The sequence below is a fragment of the Bidens hawaiensis genome, unplaced genomic scaffold (assembly GCF_021521415.1).
Source record: "Bidens hawaiensis isolate Kalapana, Puna unplaced genomic scaffold, B.hawaiensis_p1.1 tig00025022_1, whole genome shotgun sequence".
Lineage (NCBI taxonomy): Eukaryota > Viridiplantae > Streptophyta > Magnoliopsida > Asterales > Asteraceae > Bidens > Bidens hawaiensis.
Genome location: NW_027493983.1, coordinates 191,498 through 213,599, shown reverse-complemented (window position 1 = coordinate 213,599; position 22,102 = coordinate 191,498). Strand labels below are relative to the sequence as shown.

Sequence of the window (22,102 nt, the reverse complement as noted above, 5' to 3'; positions counted from 1 at the left end):
GGATCATGTTTATTTCTGAGTTTATAGTAATGCCCTTCATTAGCTATGCATGACTAACTGTATAATAATTACAAGTATCAATTAACTATCTCTAACTATATCATACTTCTAAATTATTGTAACCCCTCAATGAACGGGGGTCCGGGGGCAGCGCCTCTAGCAGCAGGGTTCTAGGGGCGGCAGCCCCTAGCGGGGTCTAAGGGGTAGAGCGCCTGGCTGGGGTTAAGCTGATTCAAATGAATTCTCAGTTCTCTTCGAATGAACTATTCTATTCGAATGGACCTTCTATTCGAATGGTCAGTTTGATTCGAATGAGCCCTCAGATCAATTTAACGTTCCATTCAAATGAGCTCTCTACTCTATTCGAATGGATTATCCATTCGAATCAAACCTCTTATTCAAATGGGTTATCTATTCGAATGGGTTATCCATTCGAATGGGATCTCTATTCGAATGGGTTATCCATTCGAATAGAATGGGTTATCCATTGGAATGGGATCTCTATTCGAATGGGTTATCTATTCGAATGGGATCTCTGTTCGAATGGGTTATCAATTCGAATGGAACCTCTATTCGAATGGGATCTCTATTCGATTCAAAGGTGTTTGCACCTTTTTCCTTCTTTCTTTCCTTTCCAATCGAATACACTCTATTCGAATGCTTGCTTTATTCGAATACACCCACTGTTGGGGCATTAACACCTTTATTCTCATTTTCACTTCATAATCTAACATCCATTCCCATATTTTAGTGTTCTTTTATCTTTTAACACGCTCCTTTCTATTCTAGACCAAGATCTAGCTTACTTATCAATAAAGTTTACACTTTATTGATTTCAAACCCGTTTACGCTAGATCTAGGGTTTTTACATGAACCGTTCTTACTCGCGAGTTCATTAAGTCCACTTTTAACATCAATTTTATATTTTTATGGTATAAAAATACTTGATTTGACTTAGTACCCAGTCTTAGGGCAAACCGTTCTTAAAAACACAACCTTTATACGTAAAGCACGTACCTTTTTACATTTTATATATACGGATTAGCTTCAACGTATGCTACGGACTTGTTCTTGCTTGCTTAGCTAAAGATCTATCAAAATCTAAGCTTGGTTTTTGGATCTTGGATCTCGGCCAAATGGTTGAGAGTGTTTGTGTGTGTTTTTGGGTGTGTAAAGAGGCTAGTGGATAAGAATGTGAGATTTTAGGGTTTTAGGGAGGTTTAAGGAGTATTTATACTCTCTCAAGCCCATAGACCTAAGGCCCATGACCATCTCTTATTTCATCTTTCATTAACCAAACCCTCACTCTTTTATGTTATTTAACTTAATTAAATATTAACACACTTTTAAATAAACACAATCCTTTTTATTTATTATTATAAAAAATTAGGATGTTACAAACTGATTATAATTCCTAAAATATGTTAACCGCCTATATTTTTAATCGGGTTTGCCTATTAAGAGTTGATAATAGTCAAATTAAACTGGTGCACTCCATCCATTCAATCCCGCGATCAAAGCCTGCAAACCAATTGAATCAACATCAACTGTTCTTCCTGTTCTTGTTCTTGATCATCGTCTGGCTGTCGTTATCTGTTTCTTGATCACCATCAATACAACACCGTTTAAGGTAATTGTTATATGTATTATGGTCGTTTTTAATCAAGGTATGAGAGCCCCAAATCAATTAAATAAAAAATAAATGAGATTGAGCGAATGATGATTCTAGGGTTAATATAGTATTTGGGTTCTGCATGATACAATACTTTGTTGTTATGTTTAAACCAAGTGGCTCCCTAGCCCAGGTGGCTAGGGGATGTGTATTGATGATTTGCTTGGCTGGGGGCACGGGTTCGAAACCCCCCAACCCGATTCTATTTTTATTTTTGGTAAAAGGAGAATGAAACTAGTATATTTAATCATCTAATTAATATAATAAATGTTATAAATCCTGTAATAAAATTATATTTTTCTTAAAACCGACACATTAACTAGTCTTCTTCCGAACTTTGGTTAAATACCATATATGAATGTGTGTGTGTGTATATATATGTATGTATGTATGTATATAGGGATATTGGTTTTTAATACTCTCAATTTTCGCTCATTGGACAATAACACTCCCAACGTACGATTTGTCTCTCACCACTCCCAACTTGTAACTTGTTTTCTTCTAACACTCCCGAACTTAACGAACCCTAACTTCGTTAATAAACAATTTGAACCCTACCTGCCGGTAATGATAGAGTAGCAATTTGAGGTAATAAACATTGTGTTCTACTTGTTTCTTTATTCCGATCAAAAGCCCTATGATAATGTATTCAAACTGTAAACAAAATAATTGAATTTTAGCAAAGTTTGGTCTAGGGTTTGGTGGTGATGGTGAAGGCAATGGAGGCTGGCGTCGATGGTGGAGGCCGATGTGGTGGTGTAGACGGTGGTGATGGATTGTTGGTGGTATTTGTAGTAGTGTGTATATATGTCTATTTGTGTGTGTGTGTGTGCATGTATATGTGTGTGTGTGTACAATATTTGTGTTTTTGTGTTTTTTTAAATAATTTATTTTCCAAATAGCATGCCAAATCAGTGAATACATGCCACGTCAGCAAAAAAAACTAACGGATTAGTGTCCGTTAAGTTCGGGAGTGATGGAAGAAAACAAGTTACAAGTTGGGAGTGGTGAGGGACAAATCGTAAGTTGGGAGTGTTATTGTCCAATGAGTGAAAGTTGAGAGTATTAAAAACCAATAGCCCTATGTATATATTAATGTATAATAGTTATTAATAATTGTTAATGGTTTAAATAATAAGGATTTTAAAAAGGTATTCTTTTTGTTTAATTAATTAGTTAATATTATTGACATGGATGATAAATAAACTTTATTTTACTAAGCTGACAACGTTTAATTGTCGTTTTCGGTATTTTCTTAAAACTATATATGTATACATATATTAGGATAAATAAAGATTTCTAACATATATAAATGTATATAAATATATTAAATGTATTTTTAATTTAAAAGAAATAGTTAAAAACAAATCCCTTTCTATAATCTATCCAAAATTTTATAAATATTTATTTAAGCATTTTGTTAATTAAAATATACTTTTTATTAAAGTAATAATAAATCTTTGTTATATTAAACTTTCGCAAGAACACACCTGATAATCATCAAAATTCCCGAATCTCTATCTAGTTTTTGATTCGTTGTTGAATTCATATTTAATTTCCGTAATTATTGTATTTAGGATTCTCGTCGGTAATTCCTGAAGAGCGTGATTTATCGCTTTCTTTTTGAATCTTTCCCGCTTTGCTTAACTTGCTAAGGTGAGTATTTCACTCCCCTATTTTACTCATTTTATATTTTTGGGACATATGCATAACTTAGGTATATTTATATTATTATCATTATCCACATTAGAAACTGTTATCCTTGTGTGTATATCAGTTTATGCCTAACTTGCTATTTGCTTACTTGTTTTATTTTACCGAATTCGGAGAGGTCCATAATTAATAGTATGATTATACGACCGTCGTAGTGACCGGCGTCCATTCGCATGATAATGGTTTCACCGACAACTCATTTTTTGGCAACCAATGCCCGATTCGCATGGCAACGGTTTAGCCATATCTTTATAATTGGTTGAATTGTTTATGTGCTATGGCTTAATTGTTTATCTCACAGGAACAATTTGTGTTTTCTTGATATATTAGTATTGTAGTGTCTTAAACTGGTGTTTTACTCACTCAACCTCATGTTGACAAAATTATTTGTATTTTCAACACAAATGTAGGTCACCGTGTGATTTGATTGATCAAGATCTATTGAAGAAACTTAGAGTTTGTTGTGCTAGAGAAGAGATATCAATATTTAATATGATTTGAACTATCTAATTTCTTATTTGTTTTAATTATTGATGATGTATTTTGTTTGATTGGATTTGGTTTGAATATTTGAATTTAATTAATAGATACTGTCAATTTAATTATTGCATGATAGTACCTGAGAGCTATGAGCAATCAGTTCACGCCCCTGCATTTCCACCTTAGGTTGGGGTGTGACAGATTGGTATCAGAGTCGAAGGTTTAAGATAGGTCGTGAGTGGTGCCTTAGTAACATGCTTAGGAGCCCTATACGTGCTAATCTGTTTGCATTATGTGTTCAAAATTAATTGTTTACAGCTTTCTTAGATAATTATTTAATGATTGTTTATAGTTAGAAATCAAACAAATATTTACTTTTTTGGCACACCCCAGGCCAACAGTCAGGTGGAAAGGGTCACCAGAAGTTTAGTGGAAAGAATCAAGAGTAGGTTGGGCAGACATCGAAACGCCTGGGTGGAAGAGTTACCACACATCTTGTGGGCCCATCGTACCATGCCCAAAACCAGCCATGGGGAAACACCTTTCAGTTTAACGTATGGAACTGAAGCAATGATTTCGGCTGAGATTGGATTGCCGATTGACCAAATGAGGAGGACGGAAGTTGAGAACGAAGAAGACCTCCGTCTAAACCTGAATCTAGCCGAGGAAAGAATGGAACTGGCCGCTCGGAAAGAGATAGAATACAAGAAGAAGGTAGAGAAATATTATAATGCTCGGGTCAGAGAGATCAAGTTTCGATTGGGAGATCTGGTCCTCAAGGAAAATGAAGCAAGCAGGCAGGAAGATCAAGGCAAGTTGGGCCCCAAGTGGGAAGGTCCATACCAAATTATTTGGGCTGGAGATAAAGGTTCATACAAACTCGCTTACCCCACGGGGGGAAGGAGGTGCCAAGGACCTGGAATTTCATGCAATTGAGAAAATAATATGCCTAAACCTCTAACTACGGGGAGGCGGTACCGTGAACAAGGAAGGGTTAGTTTTTTGGTAACATCTTGAGAAATTGAGTTACCTCTCCAAGAGGAAAATCGCCTGTTATAAAATGCTCTAAACAGCTTCTTTTTGTTTATCTAATGATGTAACGAGGGTGAATTAATAAAACAAGAAGGATTCAAGTACCTTTTGTTTGTTATGCAAAACATTTTACTCATATACAACTGTACAGTTGGGATATTTAAAAAGCTTTGAGTTACCATACCGCCCTCTCTGAGAGGATAGATAGGACATTCCAAAGGAAAAAATGTCGCAATTGATTAAAACTCATATTACATCACTTTGCTACAAAAGGCAAAATCACCTATACTTACCCCCTAGCCTCGCTGACGAGAAGGCCCTAAGAGGGGGGGTCATACGCACACCTTTCTGTCACAAAAGGAACACGGAAGGCCTGCCGATAGGCAAAATGGTTAACCAAAAACACGCAAAACTTTCAAACAACCTCCGCGGTTCATACACAACAACAACTACAATACTATAGCAAACCACATGATTAGAGAAAGCAAAGCCCATGAAGGGGCAACACGATTACATAGTCCTTACTGAGTTCACATAAACAACCGATAAAGTACCAAAAACTAACGGTTGGACAAAGTACACAAAACACAATTATTAATGTTCACAAAAGACAGCATAAGATAAATACCCAGCAACCAATGCAGGTTCACGGGTACGGAGACGGTGGATCCACCACCTGGGCCAAGGCTTTTCTACCCTCCACTGATATACCTAGGGTAGTGGGAAGTAGAAGCAAGATGGGTGGAACAACATTATAAGCACAAAACATCGCCTCGGCTTCAGCTTCCGCCGTGTCCGAAAAGGTGGGGATTTCAAGGAAAGGAGTTCCTTTAAGACCATAATCATGACCCGCTTTCAGACCATGTGAAAGTCGGAAGAAAAGACAGCACCGTTCATAGAGTCTCGCGCCTGAAGAACTTCCCGACAAGAGCGATCCCTCTCATAAATCATTTTCAAACCATCGGTTATGATCCGCTCCTTCTCACCTTTCACTTTGTCTAACTCCTAATGAAGTTGGTCAGTCTCCACCCCCAGCTCCTTAATGATTTTGTTCTGTTGTTCCCGGGTAACATGGGTATTCTTGAAAAGCTCCTCATACTTGGCTTGTTCTTGGGCAAGGGAGGCCTCCAGCTGATGTATCTGGACTTGTGAAGGAGAAGATTCCAGCTGCAAGAGTTTAAAAGAGAGGGCCACACAAAAGAAAAAAAAAGAGGGGCATGATAAATAACTTGCCTCAGCTAGCTTTTCTTGAGACGCCTTAAGCGAAGAACGAAGAACATCCAACTCTTTCAACTGGTCATTAGCAATAGCTAGCTCAGCGGTCAAACGGGAAACATGATCTTTAGAGGATTGCAAACTAGCCTCCAAGCCGGGAAGCTCTAAATTCTTCTCTTCAGCAAAAACAACTTGTCGTCTCATCTCCATGATCTTTTGACTACTTCTTTCCAAAGAGCTTCTCAATTCAACTAGCTCCTCTTGACCATCATGAAAAGAACGGTTCAACTATATCACCGCTTGACGGGTAGCAACCCCTAAAACCAAAGTCCAATACAAGTACATCCCAAATTCACCAATCAAACCGTCAGCCGTCAAGCCTCGAACATGAGCATAGTCAACAGGAGGAACCACCTCAGTTAAGAATTCATGAGCTAATTGTGGAGAATGAACAGAAGCATTCACCATGATACCCCACCTGGGAATAAAAACACCTGAGGAAGGCGATCCACCTTCCAAAGGAACTGATGATACCTGGGGATGATCTTGAGGTATTTTCGGCTGCTGACCATGGGAATTGGTATCAACATCTTGAGGAGCCACAAACTTAGAAACCACTCCAGTCTCGTTCACTGTGGGAAAGCTCAACTCGGCATCGACATCAATCACTTCGTGAGAGGTAGCAGGAAAAGAATCCATGGGCATTTTCTGGCTGAGACAAGGTCGTTTAGCATTGTGCAACCGATTTTTCAAAGAAGCAATAAAGATATCGGATGCGGGATCCTTGCGTTTGGCAGGCCTTTGAGCATCAGCATCAGAAGAGAAACCCGGGCACTAGAACCCTGGGACATGGCAGCAAAGGGAGTGGTAGGCTCTGATGCATCACTCTTTTGAATGGGCAGTGTCACAAATTCGGCAGACTTTAAGGCGCCTTTCTGAAGAAGTTCCTTTAAAATTATCTCTGCATGCAATAAAAATAAGTGGTTAATATCAAAGACATATGGAAACTAGCAAAATAGGGTAAAAGAACCACCAACCTTGGTCATCCACAAATATAGTGGGACGGGTCGACGGGTCCAACCAGATTTTGCTCAATCCGGCCAAATATAACAAGGGTTTAGGATAGGTCGCGGCCTCGGTGGGGTTTTTAATTAAGAGCTGGTACAATTGATGTTGACTGGGAGGTAGAATGGGAACAGGGTCGTGAACCTTAAAAGATGTTGAACGACAACAACGCAGTCCGGGAGCGAAAGTGGAAGAAACGAAGAAAAAACTATCTTTCCAATCGCGAGGATAGAACCCCATTGGCATTTTAGAGTAGCAGGGAAGGTGACCCGCACCCGATCGACGTTCGAATGTAAACCAATCTCCATCTATTTTCAAACGGTAGAACCGCCGGAAAAGAGGAACAGTCGCGGCGCCACCCATCGCCCTACAAGCCACCTCAAAGTGGGTAACCCTTAGAAAACCCAGGGGATCGACTTGGGAAAAACACAACTTGTGGTGTTTTAGCAAAGAGAGTTGAAATTCCGTCAACGGATAGCGAACGTTAGCACAATCAAAGTTTCTCGTATACAAGGCTATGAGTCCATCTCAGCGGGCAGCGATATCGCTAAGGTTAGGAAGAGTAGGAGACAAGGAAAGGGGGATTTGATATTTTTAACAAAAAGATAACATTCTAGCGTGAGAAACGGTGGAGGCGATAGTGGACAAACCATCACAACTCATGGTGCAAGAATATCAAAGAAAGACCAACATGTTTGTTTGACGGCGAAGAAGGACGGGGGAGGAATACCAAAGGTCGTCGGAAAGATGAAAGGAGAAAAGGTATGTGAAAAAAGGAAATGAGAAGTGAGAGGTGTATAGAAGGTAATTATAACCTTGAAGACTGTGAAAAATATCTACTGCATCCTTTAAATTGCTAGTGGGCCAAAAAATGGGCCTAGGCCCAGAGAGAAAAAGTTAATACTTGGTTTGGAAGAAAGAAAAGACATAAACGATTGGGCCACTCATAAAAGTGGAAAGCTGAGCGAACGAGTCTATTATCGTCACCATAAATAATAACAATAATCGACCGGGGGACTTGAAGAGGTTACATAGGAAATGGGCCCATAACAACAGCCCAAAGGAGAGGAAAAGCCCAAGCCCAGTGAAGGAAGAGTGGGAAAGCAACATCAGGGGCAGGTCTCGTCAAGACTACATAAAGGTGTTGTGGCCTGGTCCAAGTGGGCGACCCAAGGAAAATGGTCGGCCCAGCTCAGAAGAAGACACGTTGGGTAAAAGAAGGAAAAGGAGAGGCTCGCGGAGAAGACTAGAGACCATGGGGAAATAGTGTGTACTTAGAAATCTCAATATTATATGTTATGTAATTGTCTATTCTATTTCTCCCTGACCTTATAAGGACCTTATAAGAGGGGAGGCTATGTTTGTAAGGAGACACACAACAAACACACAACAAAGATAATATACTTACACTTTCACTTTCATATTCACATTCTTACTCAACTATTGCACCGATCATCCATTCTCAAGTAATCGATCTACCTAAGAATTCATTCCCGGTACCAACACTAGTCATGACAGAAAGAAAAAAAAAGGACTCCCTTTTGACTTGCAAATCAATTACCTTGAAATCCTTCTTGGAAAAAGTGCCACACCAAGAAAAAACAATTTGCAAGGGTTATGAATAGGATTTATAAACCGGAAAAAAGTTCTTCGTCTCAGTGCACTGTGTGTTTAACAAACCTTTGGCTCTGATGTCACTTGTTAGGTATTTAACATAGTCGGTATGCAGCGGAAACACAAACACACACGCACAAACGAAAGCAATAAATAAGACACACGAAATTTTACGTGGTTCGATCAAGGCGACCTACGTCCACGGGCTGCAACTAGGGTATTTTTATTAAGCATGGCACAAAAGATTACAATACATGACTAGGTATATATAGATAACAATTAGGTTTAATAGAGTAGGGACTAAGAAAACTCCAAATGGGCAATCCTCCATAATTATACGGGCCGCCCCCGTTTGTCTTCTAAATGTCAACCAACGAACCCGACCCAAAGGCCTTCACTAATCCTAACATCATCAATGTCACATGGACATGACAAAGCCTGCTGCGCGACGCCATACATTTTTTATGAGGTGCAATTGGTGGCGAGAACCACCCAAATTAACAGCAATGTCAAAGAAAGTGGTGGTTTCAACCCCCTAACAACTAAATGAATTAATTGTGTAAATCAATCAAAAGATTCACCTCACCTCACTTTACCACTTCTTTTTAAATAGTTTAATTAATATTATTTAATGGGATAGTGGCTAGTTATCCATGACGCTTGAACCAATGAGTGATTAGTTGTCCTACGTAGCAGTGATGTGACACGATAAGTTGCACGCATGGCTAAGTTTATCACTTTCAAATTATTTCCATTTCTCAACAAGCTGTGATGATAGAAAATTTTAGTTCCATTTCTTTTTTTAGCCTAACAATGCGTGCTATTATATGAAATTCATATTTCGATTTTGTTAGATCTTAAGGCCATGTGTACTGGGCAAAATTGATGGGCGAATTTGGGCGACATTAGGGTGGAACACCGCCCCCTGGGCGAAATTGGGGCGAAATGGGGCGGGGGGTATTTGTCGACGTTAGAGGAATGATTTAATTATTATATTAATATGTGTGTGTGTTATATACATACATATATATATATATATACATACATTATACCCCAAAAACAAATTCCTACCATTTTACTGACTGTGCGTCACATGTCGCAATTCGCCCGACGCATAGCCTAACAAAACTTAATGTTTGACCGGTTCTTTCTACCTTTGTTTTGGCAACTGTATACAAATTAAGGTACACGCAAACTATTTTTGTCATGAAAGTAGAAATAAGTATTCAATTTAGTCATAGAAAGTCAAAGATATTATATGCTAAAATAGACTTTCCAAAATGATAAAATAGTTGCTAGAATTTATGTCGATTTTCAAAGGTTTGTCACTGATATCAGCAGTTGTTTGTGGCTATCTGTGTTTCTTTCTACAACAGGTTAAGTATACTTTTCTAACACTTTTAAACTGACCCTTGACTTTTATCCAGTGTAACTTGACTTTATAGTCAAAGGTGGAAAAATGGAACTTTAATACTGTCATTTGCAGCTTATAAACTGTTTGTTGGAAGTTTTTCAACATTAAAATTTTATATTCTAATCATCCAATGTAAAAATAAAAATAAAAAATAAACTTTTTCTAACAGTAATGATTTTGCTTGATTCATACACATGGTATGGATAGTAGTACAAATTTAATACATTTTTTCATATAGATTATATATTTATTACTTAACCTTATTTGTATTGTATTATTTAGATCAATCAGTGTATTACACGGGTTCTAAAGCTAGTTAACTAACAAATAATAAATGAGCCAAGCAAGCCCGAACTTGAAAAACAACTTACGAGCCTAGCTCGAGCTTTAGAAAAAGAGCTCGAAACAAGCCAAACCAAGCTTGAGCCAGAGCTCTCATAAGTCAAAACGGACTGAGCTCGGCTAGTTTGCGCGCAAGGACACTTGATGCATCACTGCAAAATCAAAGAAAGAGACAGTCTGCTTCGTTAATATCATGGGATAATCTATGGTATGTCGATTTCAATTTCAAACATCACTTGTGTGTTTACAAAACTTTTATAGTCATGGTCTTGATTATCATGTCCTTAGTCCAGAACAACTTATGTTACACAAGGTTTTAAAATACATTAGATGGTGGAGTGGAGTCTTATTGGGCTTGATTAGATGAAGTAAAGTTGCTGGTTTTGGCCCAAGGCCCATTTGGAGTATGTTGCAGCTGACGGTTTATATTACTGCTGAATATGAGAGTTGTTTTTTATCTAGATATTGTTTCTTTTTCTCTCTACACCAGCTCGTATTCTCTCTGTATTTCATATCTAGATCTAGGGTTTGTTGTATCATCAATTTCCTTTGTTCTTGAGAGTTGTTAATCTCAGATCATTACAAAGATGATCTGAGTAGTTGGTTTATGATCGGTGATGTAATATCTTCTCTGTTCGATTAAAAAAAGACTTTGTTTCTGGTTCGTGGTTGGTTATTAATAAAATCAAAGTTTATATGCAATTTAAATGTGTATGTATTTTGCATAATCGAGATCCTAACAACACACTCTCTCTAGTCTCAACTCTATAAATGAAACACCAAACTGCATAAATTTGATTGACTAAAACATTGCATGGAAAAGGCAGAACCAATAAATGCATCAATCTGGTTTTGATTTTAGTGATAAAATGATCTAAGGTTCTCCATTCGTGGGACTCGAACCCACGACCACGTGGTTAAAAGCCGCGCGCTTACATACAGAAAGATTTCTTTGCGTATGGAAATATAAAACTTAAATTGTTTTAGAATAAGCTAGGTGAGATTCAGTCCATAACAAACTTTAGGAGGTTGCTGGATGGGTATGGCTAAACCGGCTGTATTCTGTGTGTGTGTCAGTTAAACACCCGAATATGGATTTTCACCTGTTTTTAGCCCATCTCTACAGTCTACCACATGTACTATTTGTGAAATATTTTCTATATTAAACTTGAATAGTAAGTGCTTTAATGACATTTATTCGTGTCATATTGTCATAAATAGCGAACATTAAAAACTCGCCGCGGGTTGGTACCGGGTAGAAAGTGTAACAATTATTGGGTAAAGACGATAATGAGCTTTTGTAGCACTAAATTCATATCATATGTTGTTTGATTAACTAGGAATACCAAAATACACCGTACTTACTAAAGAATATAGGACTTCTGGGTTTCTTGCTGTCACGATTCGATGACATTTGTAGTGCGTCAAACTGTTTTACATTCTCATTTGATCTTATTCGAGGACATAATGTTATTTACTGTTAAAAGAAAATGAATGGAATCTTACCATCATTTTGAAAACCTAGAAAAACAAATTTATAAAAAGTTGTTTAGTCGGTTCTAGTTTAGTAACCAAACATAAACCATCTTTTTGAAATACTAAACTAGAACCGACATGACCTATGTGGTAATATGGTTCGCTTCGATTCTATTTCAGCTGTATCTGCACACCCCCACGTGTCATAAAGCATGCGCATACTCGTATAAATCTCAACTTAACACTTTAATATCATACCAAATTACACCAGGGTACATCTAACCAATAAAACTCCTAAACTGGCAACAATACCTCTATTACACCCATTATTAACATGCATCATGTATATGATATCCATAATCCCCCTTAAGATAATGTGAATATTCACTGAATCACAATTTCTGATAAATAACCCTTCCTGTTAAATCCACCTCTCAAAGACTGCGCCCCACAACATCTGTAACTTATAAAACTTTTGCAACATGCACTTACATGCCTCTTCTTCAAGCCATGATGATGGTGACGGTGGTGATGGTTATGGTTATGATGATGATGATGGTTTTCATGTTTCGTCGTGTCCTCGATCAAGTGACAATGCGGCTTGTTATCGTTGATTGTTTCGTTAACCGAATTCCCCGAACAATGTGACTCCACATCTTTAGTCACATTACAACATTTGGTTTCTTGACATTTGGTCTCTTGTTTTGGTTTACAAGCGGTTTGACACGCATGTTGTGGTTGTACCACATGCTTCACCTCTTGTATCTCCTCCACGTCATCGTCAGCACAACAACCGTGTTTTTGTTTTCCTTCGCTGACATCATGAGTGACGTCAGCGCAACACTCGTCTTTCGTATCTTGTGTGCAGTGATTATCATGACAACAGTCGTCGTTATCATCCGGTTCGGATACATGATTATCATGATCATCGTGATGCGTGCAGCAACTGTCGGTTTCTTCGTTTACTTGTACCAAATGCTTCAACTCTTGTGCATTATCTTCGAGACCATGACCGCAACACCCACCGTGCTTTTGAACCTTCGTACCCGACACGCATTGAGCATGATTATGAGAACCCGAATGCGTTTTCACGGTTCTCAAAGTTACGCCTCGTAACAAAAGCATGCTGTTGAAAATCACTAACAAACATGTCCCGACATCCGCGAGAACTGCGGCCCACACGAGTGGGTGGCCCGCGATAGCTAATGCGATTATGGCAGCTTTCGTGATGATTGCAATAAATATGTTTTCGAATATTTTTCTGCGGGCTTTTCTCACTAGTTTCACGGCTACCGGGATTTTTCTGATATCGTTTGACATTAAGATTACATGTCCGGTTTCGTTTGCTAGTGCGGATCCAGAAACTCCCATTGAGATCCCAATGTCGGCTGTGGCTAAAGCGGGTGCATCGTTTAGCCCGTCACCGACCATCGCGGTTTTCGATTCTTTTTGAATTTCTTTTATTATTTTTGCCTTGTCTTGTGGTAAAAGGCCTGCATGAATCATATCTAATGCCCCTCCTAACTGCAAAATAAACATGCGAATTAAACAGGTCAGGTCGGGCACGGTGGTTAACGGGTCGAAATATCTAAGGGTTAGTAAAATTACAGTTTAGGTCACTTTGAACCCGGTTTCCTTTTAGCTACTTTTTTATTTACCCGTTCAGACATAAACGGGCCAAAACGCGTTGGTTCATGTTCGTTGATCAGCAACCGCTTGTTGGTACATTTCCAGAAAAATGTTACATAAATACTTAAGTGATTACAAAAGTTATATTTATATTACAATAATAATCTAGTTCTTTTAATAAGTTCATTTATGAATAAACGGGTTGAAATTTTTGTCGAATAACTAACTGACTTTCCTTAGCTCCCGGTAGAGATACTATTTGCCTCAAATAAACCCATTTATAAATAAACAGGTTGAATTTTTATTTATTTTTGTCTATTAACCAACTTTCTTTATCTCTGACGGGTTAAAAGATCTAACCCGTTCGAGATAACATTTAAGTTAAATAAACCCATGTCTATATAAACGGGTTGAAAATTTGTCGAACTAACTGACTTTCCTTATTTCTAACAGGTTAAATTTTATAAATTAACCTGTTAGAGATAATATTTAACTCAAATAAGCCCGTTTAATAATAAACGGGTTGAAATTGCACATCTAATATTGGAAACAAGAATTTTCTATCTATTCACCTGATTTTGTGCATAATCGGCTGCAGCTTCACAATCGCCCGTAAGCATGGCTGTTCGGATCCCCATAGATTTAAGTTCTTCGAGTGCTTCTTTTACTCCAATTCTACATGAATCAGAGAGACTAAATGCCCCAGCAGGTGTGGGCCCCACAAATATGTAACCAGTCGATTTCCCTTTGTTATTTTCACCCCGGTTCATTGGAACTAATAATAGTTCAGTAAACAAGTTAGAAAACATGATGGGAGTAAAAATATGTAATGAGCCGAGCCTAACCCAAGCTCACCTAAGCTCAAGCACGGCTCGTTTAACATGAAGAGCTCATGCTCAACTCGTTTCTAGCTCTATTTTTAAAGCTTGAGCTCGGCTCGAGAGTAGATTTTCAAGCTCGACTGCTCAATCACAGCTCGGTCCTGTCTCGTTTATTATTTACTAAATATTTTATTTTGTGTTCATGTATAATTGTCTTTAGCATAAACACAAATATATAATTGTGTTCATGTATAATTGTCTTTAACATTATATATATATAATTTATTATCTTTAGCATAAAAAATATACAATATAATAGTTATTATGTATACACGTATTTAAAATATTGAATAAAAATTATATATATAACAGGCTCTTTAGGCTCATGAGTCTAGTCGAGCTCAATATGTGAAGCTCAAATTCGATCTAGTTCATGCTTTTGGCAAGCGAATCCTGAGTAATCCATGAGTGGCTCAGCTCGTTTACACCCATGTGAAATGACATCTAAAAATGGTGTTGTGAAATACTTGTAACTATTTTCTATATATATATAGTCCGTTAAATAACGTTAAATAAAAATAATATAAATACGAGGCTCGTTTAGAACTGTGAGTCTAGTTAAACTCGACATGTAAAGCCCATGATCGAGCTCGTTTTGATAAATGTGCCTGTTAAAGCTCGGCTTGATTCGAGTGGTTGAAATGAGATCTAAAATGATGTTGTGAATAATATTTTACCTTGTGAACATCCTGCTCTAATGGCAATCTTTTGGTTTCCAATATAAATATCTTTCCCGTCTATCTTTCCATAAATTCCTTCCCCAGGAAAATCTTTGAACTCCTCCACGTTGTCGGGTTGCGGTTCGACTGAGTTAGCGCGTGCATAGTCTACAAGTGCTGCAGCCATTGGATGACTATATTTGCTCTCTAGGCTTGAAACCCTGCAAATAACCCATAAACGAAATTAGGTGTCGGTTTGATACGATCCGTTCGGTTATGTTTATGTTTTTCTTTGTTTTGTTATTTACGTATGCATGATAGAGGACCATTATGGCTTTGTTGGTTATTTGTGGGGTGTCTTTTGTAACTTGAATGTTTGGTTTGGATTTAATTCGGTTTGTGGCTAGTTTCTAATCATTCAGAAATTAAGCTTCCTCATTTATCTCCTTGTTAGTTTCTTCAACCATATCAAGGGTATCAGAGCCTCTCGATACCTCATCGGAGCTCTGCCGCCGCCGCCATGACAAACACACGTAACAACGAAATCGATAACACCCTTAAGTCTCACGATAAAGCCATCAGTGATATCCAAGCTGCGTTGTCGGCCTTGATGAAACAGCAGGAACAATCATCCAAGCAGCAGGAAGAGATCCTGAAGGCTGTGCGGGACAAGTCGCAATCGTCCGGCAGTTCTTTTGGGTCCTCCGGTCCCGATGCCGATTCCAGGGGTTCCAAACCCTTTCGTATCGGAAAGATCGACTTCCCCAAGTTCTCGGGAGAGGATGTAGAGGGTTGGGTTTACCGTTGCGAGCACTTCTTCGCAATGGACGATACACCCGACGAATCCAAGCTGCGGTGCGCTGCGGTTCACTTGGAGGGAGATGCCCTACAGTGGCACCGGGCCTATATGAAGACCAGAAACGCTACGGTTGCTGAGGTTCCCTGGTCGGAGTACGTTCGTTCCATTTCTGCTCGTCGGAGTACGTTCGTTCCATTTCTGCTCGTTTCTCTGATGCTATGTTCGAAGACCCATTGGAGGAAATGGCCTCGCTACAACAAACGGGTACGTTACAGGAACTGAACACCGCTTTCGATTCGTTGTTGAACAAGTCATTAAGCGAAACCCAAGTCGTTAGTTTGTATATCAAGACCCTCAAGCCGGACATCCGGGGCCAGTAAAAATGTTCAGACCACGTACACTGCATGAAGCGTATGGATTGGCCAAGACACAAGACCTTAATAATGAAACCCTTGAGGAGAAGTTTGCGGGTGGGAAATGGAACGGGGGTAATGCTAAGCCGAACAACACAAAGATTACTCCGCCTACCAATGCAGCTAAACTACCAGTTTTACCCACACCCACCCGAACCACTACTGCCACGGCTAAGCCATGTAACAACCAACGTCGTTTAAGTAGTAAAGAACTGGAACAAAAAAGGGCGAAAGGGGAATGTTTTTGGTGTACGGATAGTTCGTACCGGGTCACAAATGTGCACGGCCGAGGGGCCAAGTTTATGTCATCGAGGTTGACGATGAAGAAGAGGTAGAAACTGAGGTCATCAAAGACGATGAAAAAGAACACCAAATCTCGATCCATGCACTCACTGGAATGTCGTCTTACTCGACTATGAGGGTTCAAGGTTCAATGGGAAATCGTCAGCTGCATATTCTCATCGATTCCGGGTCCACTCACAATTTCATTGACAGTCGGGTTGCCAAGAAACTGCAGTGCGAGGTACGAGACATCACTCCTATTAACGTGGGAGTGGCAGACGGGAAGGAGCTCGAGTGTAAACAGTTTTGCCCCGAGTTTCAATGGGCCATGCAGGGTTATTGGTTCAAAACAGAAGTGTTACTCCTAACGTTGGAAAATTATGATATGATCTTAGGGGTCCAATGGCTCCTGCCGTCACAAGATATCTTGTGGAACTTTCAAAAAATGACAATGTGTTTCGAGTTAGAGGGCAAACAATACAAATTGAAGGGTCTGCAAAATAACAAGGTGGTTGTGTGTTCGCTGGAAAAAATGGATGGGATGTTGAACAAACATGTGAAGGAAGGTAGCTTGCAACTTTTTAGCTTGCAGTTAGCTAATAGGGGAGCCGAGACCTCGTAGCAGTCCAAGGTCCTTTGTGACCCTAATGTACCTGCCGAGAGCCTACCGTGGAAACAACTTATACATGAATTCGCTGAAGTGTTCCAAATACCGAAGGGCCTGCCCCCGCCTCGACCGTTTGATCATCGGATCGTACTCCAAGCGGGAACGTCACCAATAAGCCAGCGTCCTTACTGGTACCCACCGGTGGGACGTCATCGAAAAACGACCCAAGAACTGTTGGATGCGGGGGTTATCCAGAATATCCAAAGCTCTTTCGCAGCCCCAGTGGTATTGGTCAAAAAAAGATGGCCAATGGCGTATGTGCATGGACTATCGCCGTCTCAATGAGGTAACTGTTAAAGATAAGTTTCCTATTCCGTTGATCGAAGAATTATTAGATGAGTTGGGGGGTGCTACACTGTTTTCGAAGCTAGACTTACGTTCCGGGTATCATCAGGTGCGCATGGCACCCAAAGACGTGCACAAAACCGCGTTCCGTACCCACGAAGGGCACTACGAATTCCTAGTTATGCCGTTCGGTCTCACGAACGCCCCAGCGACGTTCCAAGCACTTATGAATCACGTGTTTCGTTCCATGTTACGGAAAGGAGTCTTGGTGTTTTTCGATGACATATTGGTCTACAGTCGGAATGAACAACAACACGTGCAACATTTGAAACAAGTTTTATCCATCATGAGGGAAAATAAGTTATTCGCAAAGGAGTCCAAGTGTGTGTTCGGGGGGCCGAGCGGTAGAGTATTTGGGCCATATAATATCATGTGAATGTGTGAAAACGGACCCGATGAAGATTGAGGCAGTCCAACAGTGGCCCGTACCGAAAACACTTAAGCAACTAAGAGGTTATTTTTGGGCTAGCGGGGTATTACCGACACTTTATACGATCCTTCGGTATGATTGCAAAACATCTCACGAACTTACTCAAGAAGGACGCCTTTAAATGGAGTAGTGATGCCCAAGACGCATTCGAACGCCTTAAATCGGCCCTGTCATCGGCCCCGGTTTTGACTCTACCGGACCCTAAGAAACAATTCGTAATAGAGACAGATGCATCGGCGGGGGGTATTGGGGCGGTTCTCATGCAAGAAAATCACCCGGTTTCGTTTTTAAGTCGAGCCCTATCACCCAAACAAGATGCTTTGTCGGTCTACGAAAAGGAGCTGTTAGCAATCATGGTGGCTGTAAAACAATGGCACTATTACCTCATTACCGGGCCTTTCATTATCCGTACCAACCAACGGAGCCTAAAGCATCTTTTGACTCAAAAAGTCACTACACCGCTGCAACATAAATGGTTAGCAAGGTCAATGGGTTATGATTTTTGCATCGAGTATAAACAAGGTCGGGAGAACGTCGCGGCCGATGCCCTATCTTGAGTTCAAGGCGGTACTCTTTTCGAGATGGCCATCTCCCAACTTGAACCATTATTGCTACAAAGAATATTGGAAAGTCAAAGGGGAGATATTGAAGTGCAAAGTATTGTGCAGAAGCTTAAAAATGGGGAACATGTGCCACGGTTTAAATGGAACGGGAAGTGGTTAACAAAAGAGGACCGGATGGTGATTGGGGCTGACACGAAATTAAGGGAGGAGGTGTACGGCTGTGTCACGAGACGGCCATGGGAGGTCACTCGGGGGTGCGAGCTACAACCCAACGGGTCAAGGGTATGTTCTTTTGGAAGGGGATATCGAAGGTGATTCGCCGGTTGTTACGTGCATGTGATGTGTGCATGAGAGCCAAACACGAAAATGTTGCCTACCCAGGTTTGTTACAGCCGCTACCGATTCCTGACACGATCTTTACGGATATTTCTATGGATTTCATAGGTGGATTACCGAAGGTTAAAGGGAAAGATACAATATTCGTGGTGGTTGACCGACTCACGAAATACAGCCATTTCATGACATTAGGGCATCCGTTCTCGGCTAAAGAAGTGGCTCAAGTATTTCTTGATAACGTATTTAAACTCCATGGGTGTCCTAAGTCAATCGTATCAGACCGTGATCCGATATTTTTGAGTGCTTTTTGGACAGAATTTTTGAACCTACAAGGGATAGAAGCAAACTTGTCCACCGCATACCATCCACAATCGGACGGGCAGACGGAGGTAGTTAATCGTTGCTTGGAGGGTTATTTGAGATGCATGGTAATGGAGAGGCCACACACTTGGGTTAAATGGGTGTCCCTAGCTGAATGGTGGTACAACACCACGTTCCATTCGTCGTTGGAAAAAACTCCTTTTGAGGCTTTGTATGGGTATCGTCCTCCCTTACACATACCATATATTCCTCGTGACACGAATGATAGGGATGTAGACGAGATGATGCAAGATCGAGAGACCGCGATAAGGTTGGTGAAACAGTCCTTACTTTAAGCTCAAAACCGTATGAGGCAGCAAGCGGATAAACATAGATCGGAACGGGTTTTTGAACCAGGGGCATGGGTGTACTTAAAGTTGCAGCCATACATGCAGAATTCATTAAGAGTCAACAAGCATTCAAAGCTCACTCCCAAGTATTTCGGGCCCTTTATGTTTACAGAGAAGGTGGGGAATGTCGCGTATCGTTTAGACTTACCTGAAGAGGCACAAATTCACCCGGTTTTCCATGTATCATTGTTGAAAGAAGCGGCTGGACCACCAACTAAAATTGTGCCGCTCCCTACCGAAGCTCGGTTTTCCCTTCAACCTCAGGCGGTGCTGGAGCGGAAGTTGGTAAAGCGAAGGAATCGGGCAGAGATGAAGGTTCCCGTTCAGTGGAAAGGGCAAGGAAAGCAAGAGGCTACGTGGGAATTCTTGGATGAGTTAACGCTACGGTTTCCAGATTTTTCAGAACTCACTTCTTGAGGTCAAAAAGTGCTAAGGGGGAAGTCTTGATACGATCCGTTCGGTTATGTTTATGTTTTTCTTTGTTTTGTTATTTACGTATGCATGATAGAGGACCAGTATGGCTTTGTTGGTTATTTGTGGGGTGTCTTTTGTAACTTGAATGTTTGGTTTGGATTTAATTCGGTTTGTGGCTAGTTTCCGATCATTTAGAAATTAAGCTTCCTCATTTATCTCCTTGTTAGTTTCTTCAACCATATCACTGTTTTGACCCGTTTACTTACAAAATGGGTCAATACCTTGATTTGGTGATGAAAGTGGATTTAAAAGAAACATGTAAAACAGTTTGAAAGTGGCATGAAGTAGACTGTTAATGCATAAATCCTTATAAATTATTTATAAAACAAGACATTATTATTGAAAGACAGAATTACAAATTTTGTCCTTTAAAAAAAGCCAAATTACGGTTCGTGTCCTTTTTTTAGTTTCCTTGCAGGCGATGTCCTTTAAACATTTTTTTCCTACACGTTATGTCCTTTACGCTAACTGGGTTAGAAAAACTCAGTTAAATACCCTCACATGAGGCGCATATGAGGGCATTTTTGTCTTTTCGTCTGTACTGCAAATTTATAACTTACAAAATCCCAAAACCTACCACCAACCCCAAAACCTGCAAATCCATTATCATCCCAAATTCAAATCAAACCAAAACCCAACCATCTCCCCATTCCTCAATCCAAATTCAAATCAAACCAAAACCTGGCCGTACACCTCGGCCAAACTATCGAACTCGTCGGCGTTATATTCTCCGGCGAGATTTGGTTCAAACTCGTAGGAATCGTAACGGCCGATCTGGGTTTCAACGGGATCCACATTACACTCCCCATCCGCCGTCCTCATCGTCTTCCCCGGGATTGAAGGTTGAAATTACACTCCGGGATCCACATTACACTCCGGCGGCGCCGCCTTTATGCCGGTACACGTAACCCTAATCGGGACCTTCTTACTCTTGAACGCCAAAACCGTCCCGTCGCGACGTCCACGCCGTTGGAATCGAACGATACGGTGACCGGATCATAGGAGAACGGGTCTTCTTGTTAGTGTTTCGAGCGGTGATAGAGAAATTGAATTTGGTGTTGAGTTTTTTGGATGGAGATAAGCTAAATTGTGACACGTGGAGTGACAATACGTGGTTGAGGACGGTAGACGTGGTTGAGGACGTTGCGGCGGCGATGAGTAGTAGGATAATGACGGTGAAGGTGATCCAGAGACAGCATGAGCAGCAGATGGAACGATTGCGGCGGGGTTGAGGACGGTAGACGGGACGAGAGTGGTTGTAGAGTTGGGCTTTGGTGGCCGGAATGATGGTGGTTACTGGAGGTTGAACGGTGATGTGAAGGTGGGTGTTGATGGTGGGTTTGGTGGTGGTGGATGTGTTGGTGCATAGATGTCAGTAGTTCATATGTCTAATGTCTGTAATCGAGTCTGTAATATTGTTTATGTAATTGTTTGTAAAAGCGAAGTTGTTGACAAGTTCGCTTAGGCGAACTTGTTAACCAAGCGAAGTTGTTGACAAGTTCGCCTAGGCGAACTTGTTAAACGAGCGAAGTTATAGACAACTTCGCCTGAGGCGAAGTTGTCGTGTATTTATATAGGCTTCGGGTTTACTGTTTAGTGGTTGATCGAGTTGGTTTTTTACGTGTAATTCAGTAAGTCTATAGACGTGAGGTCGAGAGTCTGTAAGTATCTCGGTTTGAGTTATCAATATAACGTGTGGTTGTTAGTATCGTGTTCGTGTGTTCGTGAGCTTATCTTCTACGTCCGTAACGATCTACACAGGGATTCCGCACCTGTGTATATCGGGATATCTCGTGTGATCCGTCCAGGGAACCTACAATTGGTATCAGAGCATTTGCTCGATTGTGTGGTTCGGGATATTCACGCGGGTGTAGAATTCGTCTCATTTCGG

The 22,102-nt window shown here is 40.3% G+C and overlaps 2 protein-coding genes and 1 pseudogene across 2 annotated transcripts; 2 read left to right on the top strand and 1 right to left on the bottom strand.

Moving 5' to 3' along the window:
• The first annotated feature begins 4,378 nt into the window (after positions 1 to 4,378).
• Positions 4,379 to 4,801, top strand: LOC143570734 (uncharacterized). The gene has a single exon (XM_077056308.1). It carries the CDS (start codon positions 4,379 to 4,381, stop codon positions 4,799 to 4,801), a length of 423 nt encoding a protein of 140 aa, XP_076912423.1.
• A 7,606-nt stretch (positions 4,802 to 12,407) lies between these two features.
• LOC143570733 (putative cadmium/zinc-transporting ATPase HMA4 pseudogene) lies at positions 12,408 to 15,383 on the bottom strand (annotated as a pseudogene).
• Positions 15,384 to 19,695: 4,312 nt separating this feature from the next.
• On the top strand, positions 19,696 to 20,154 carry LOC143570732 (uncharacterized). Its single transcript, XM_077056307.1, has one exon. It carries the CDS (start codon positions 19,696 to 19,698, stop codon positions 20,152 to 20,154), a length of 459 nt encoding a protein of 152 aa, XP_076912422.1.
• The last annotated feature ends 1,948 nt before the right edge of the window (positions 20,155 to 22,102 follow it).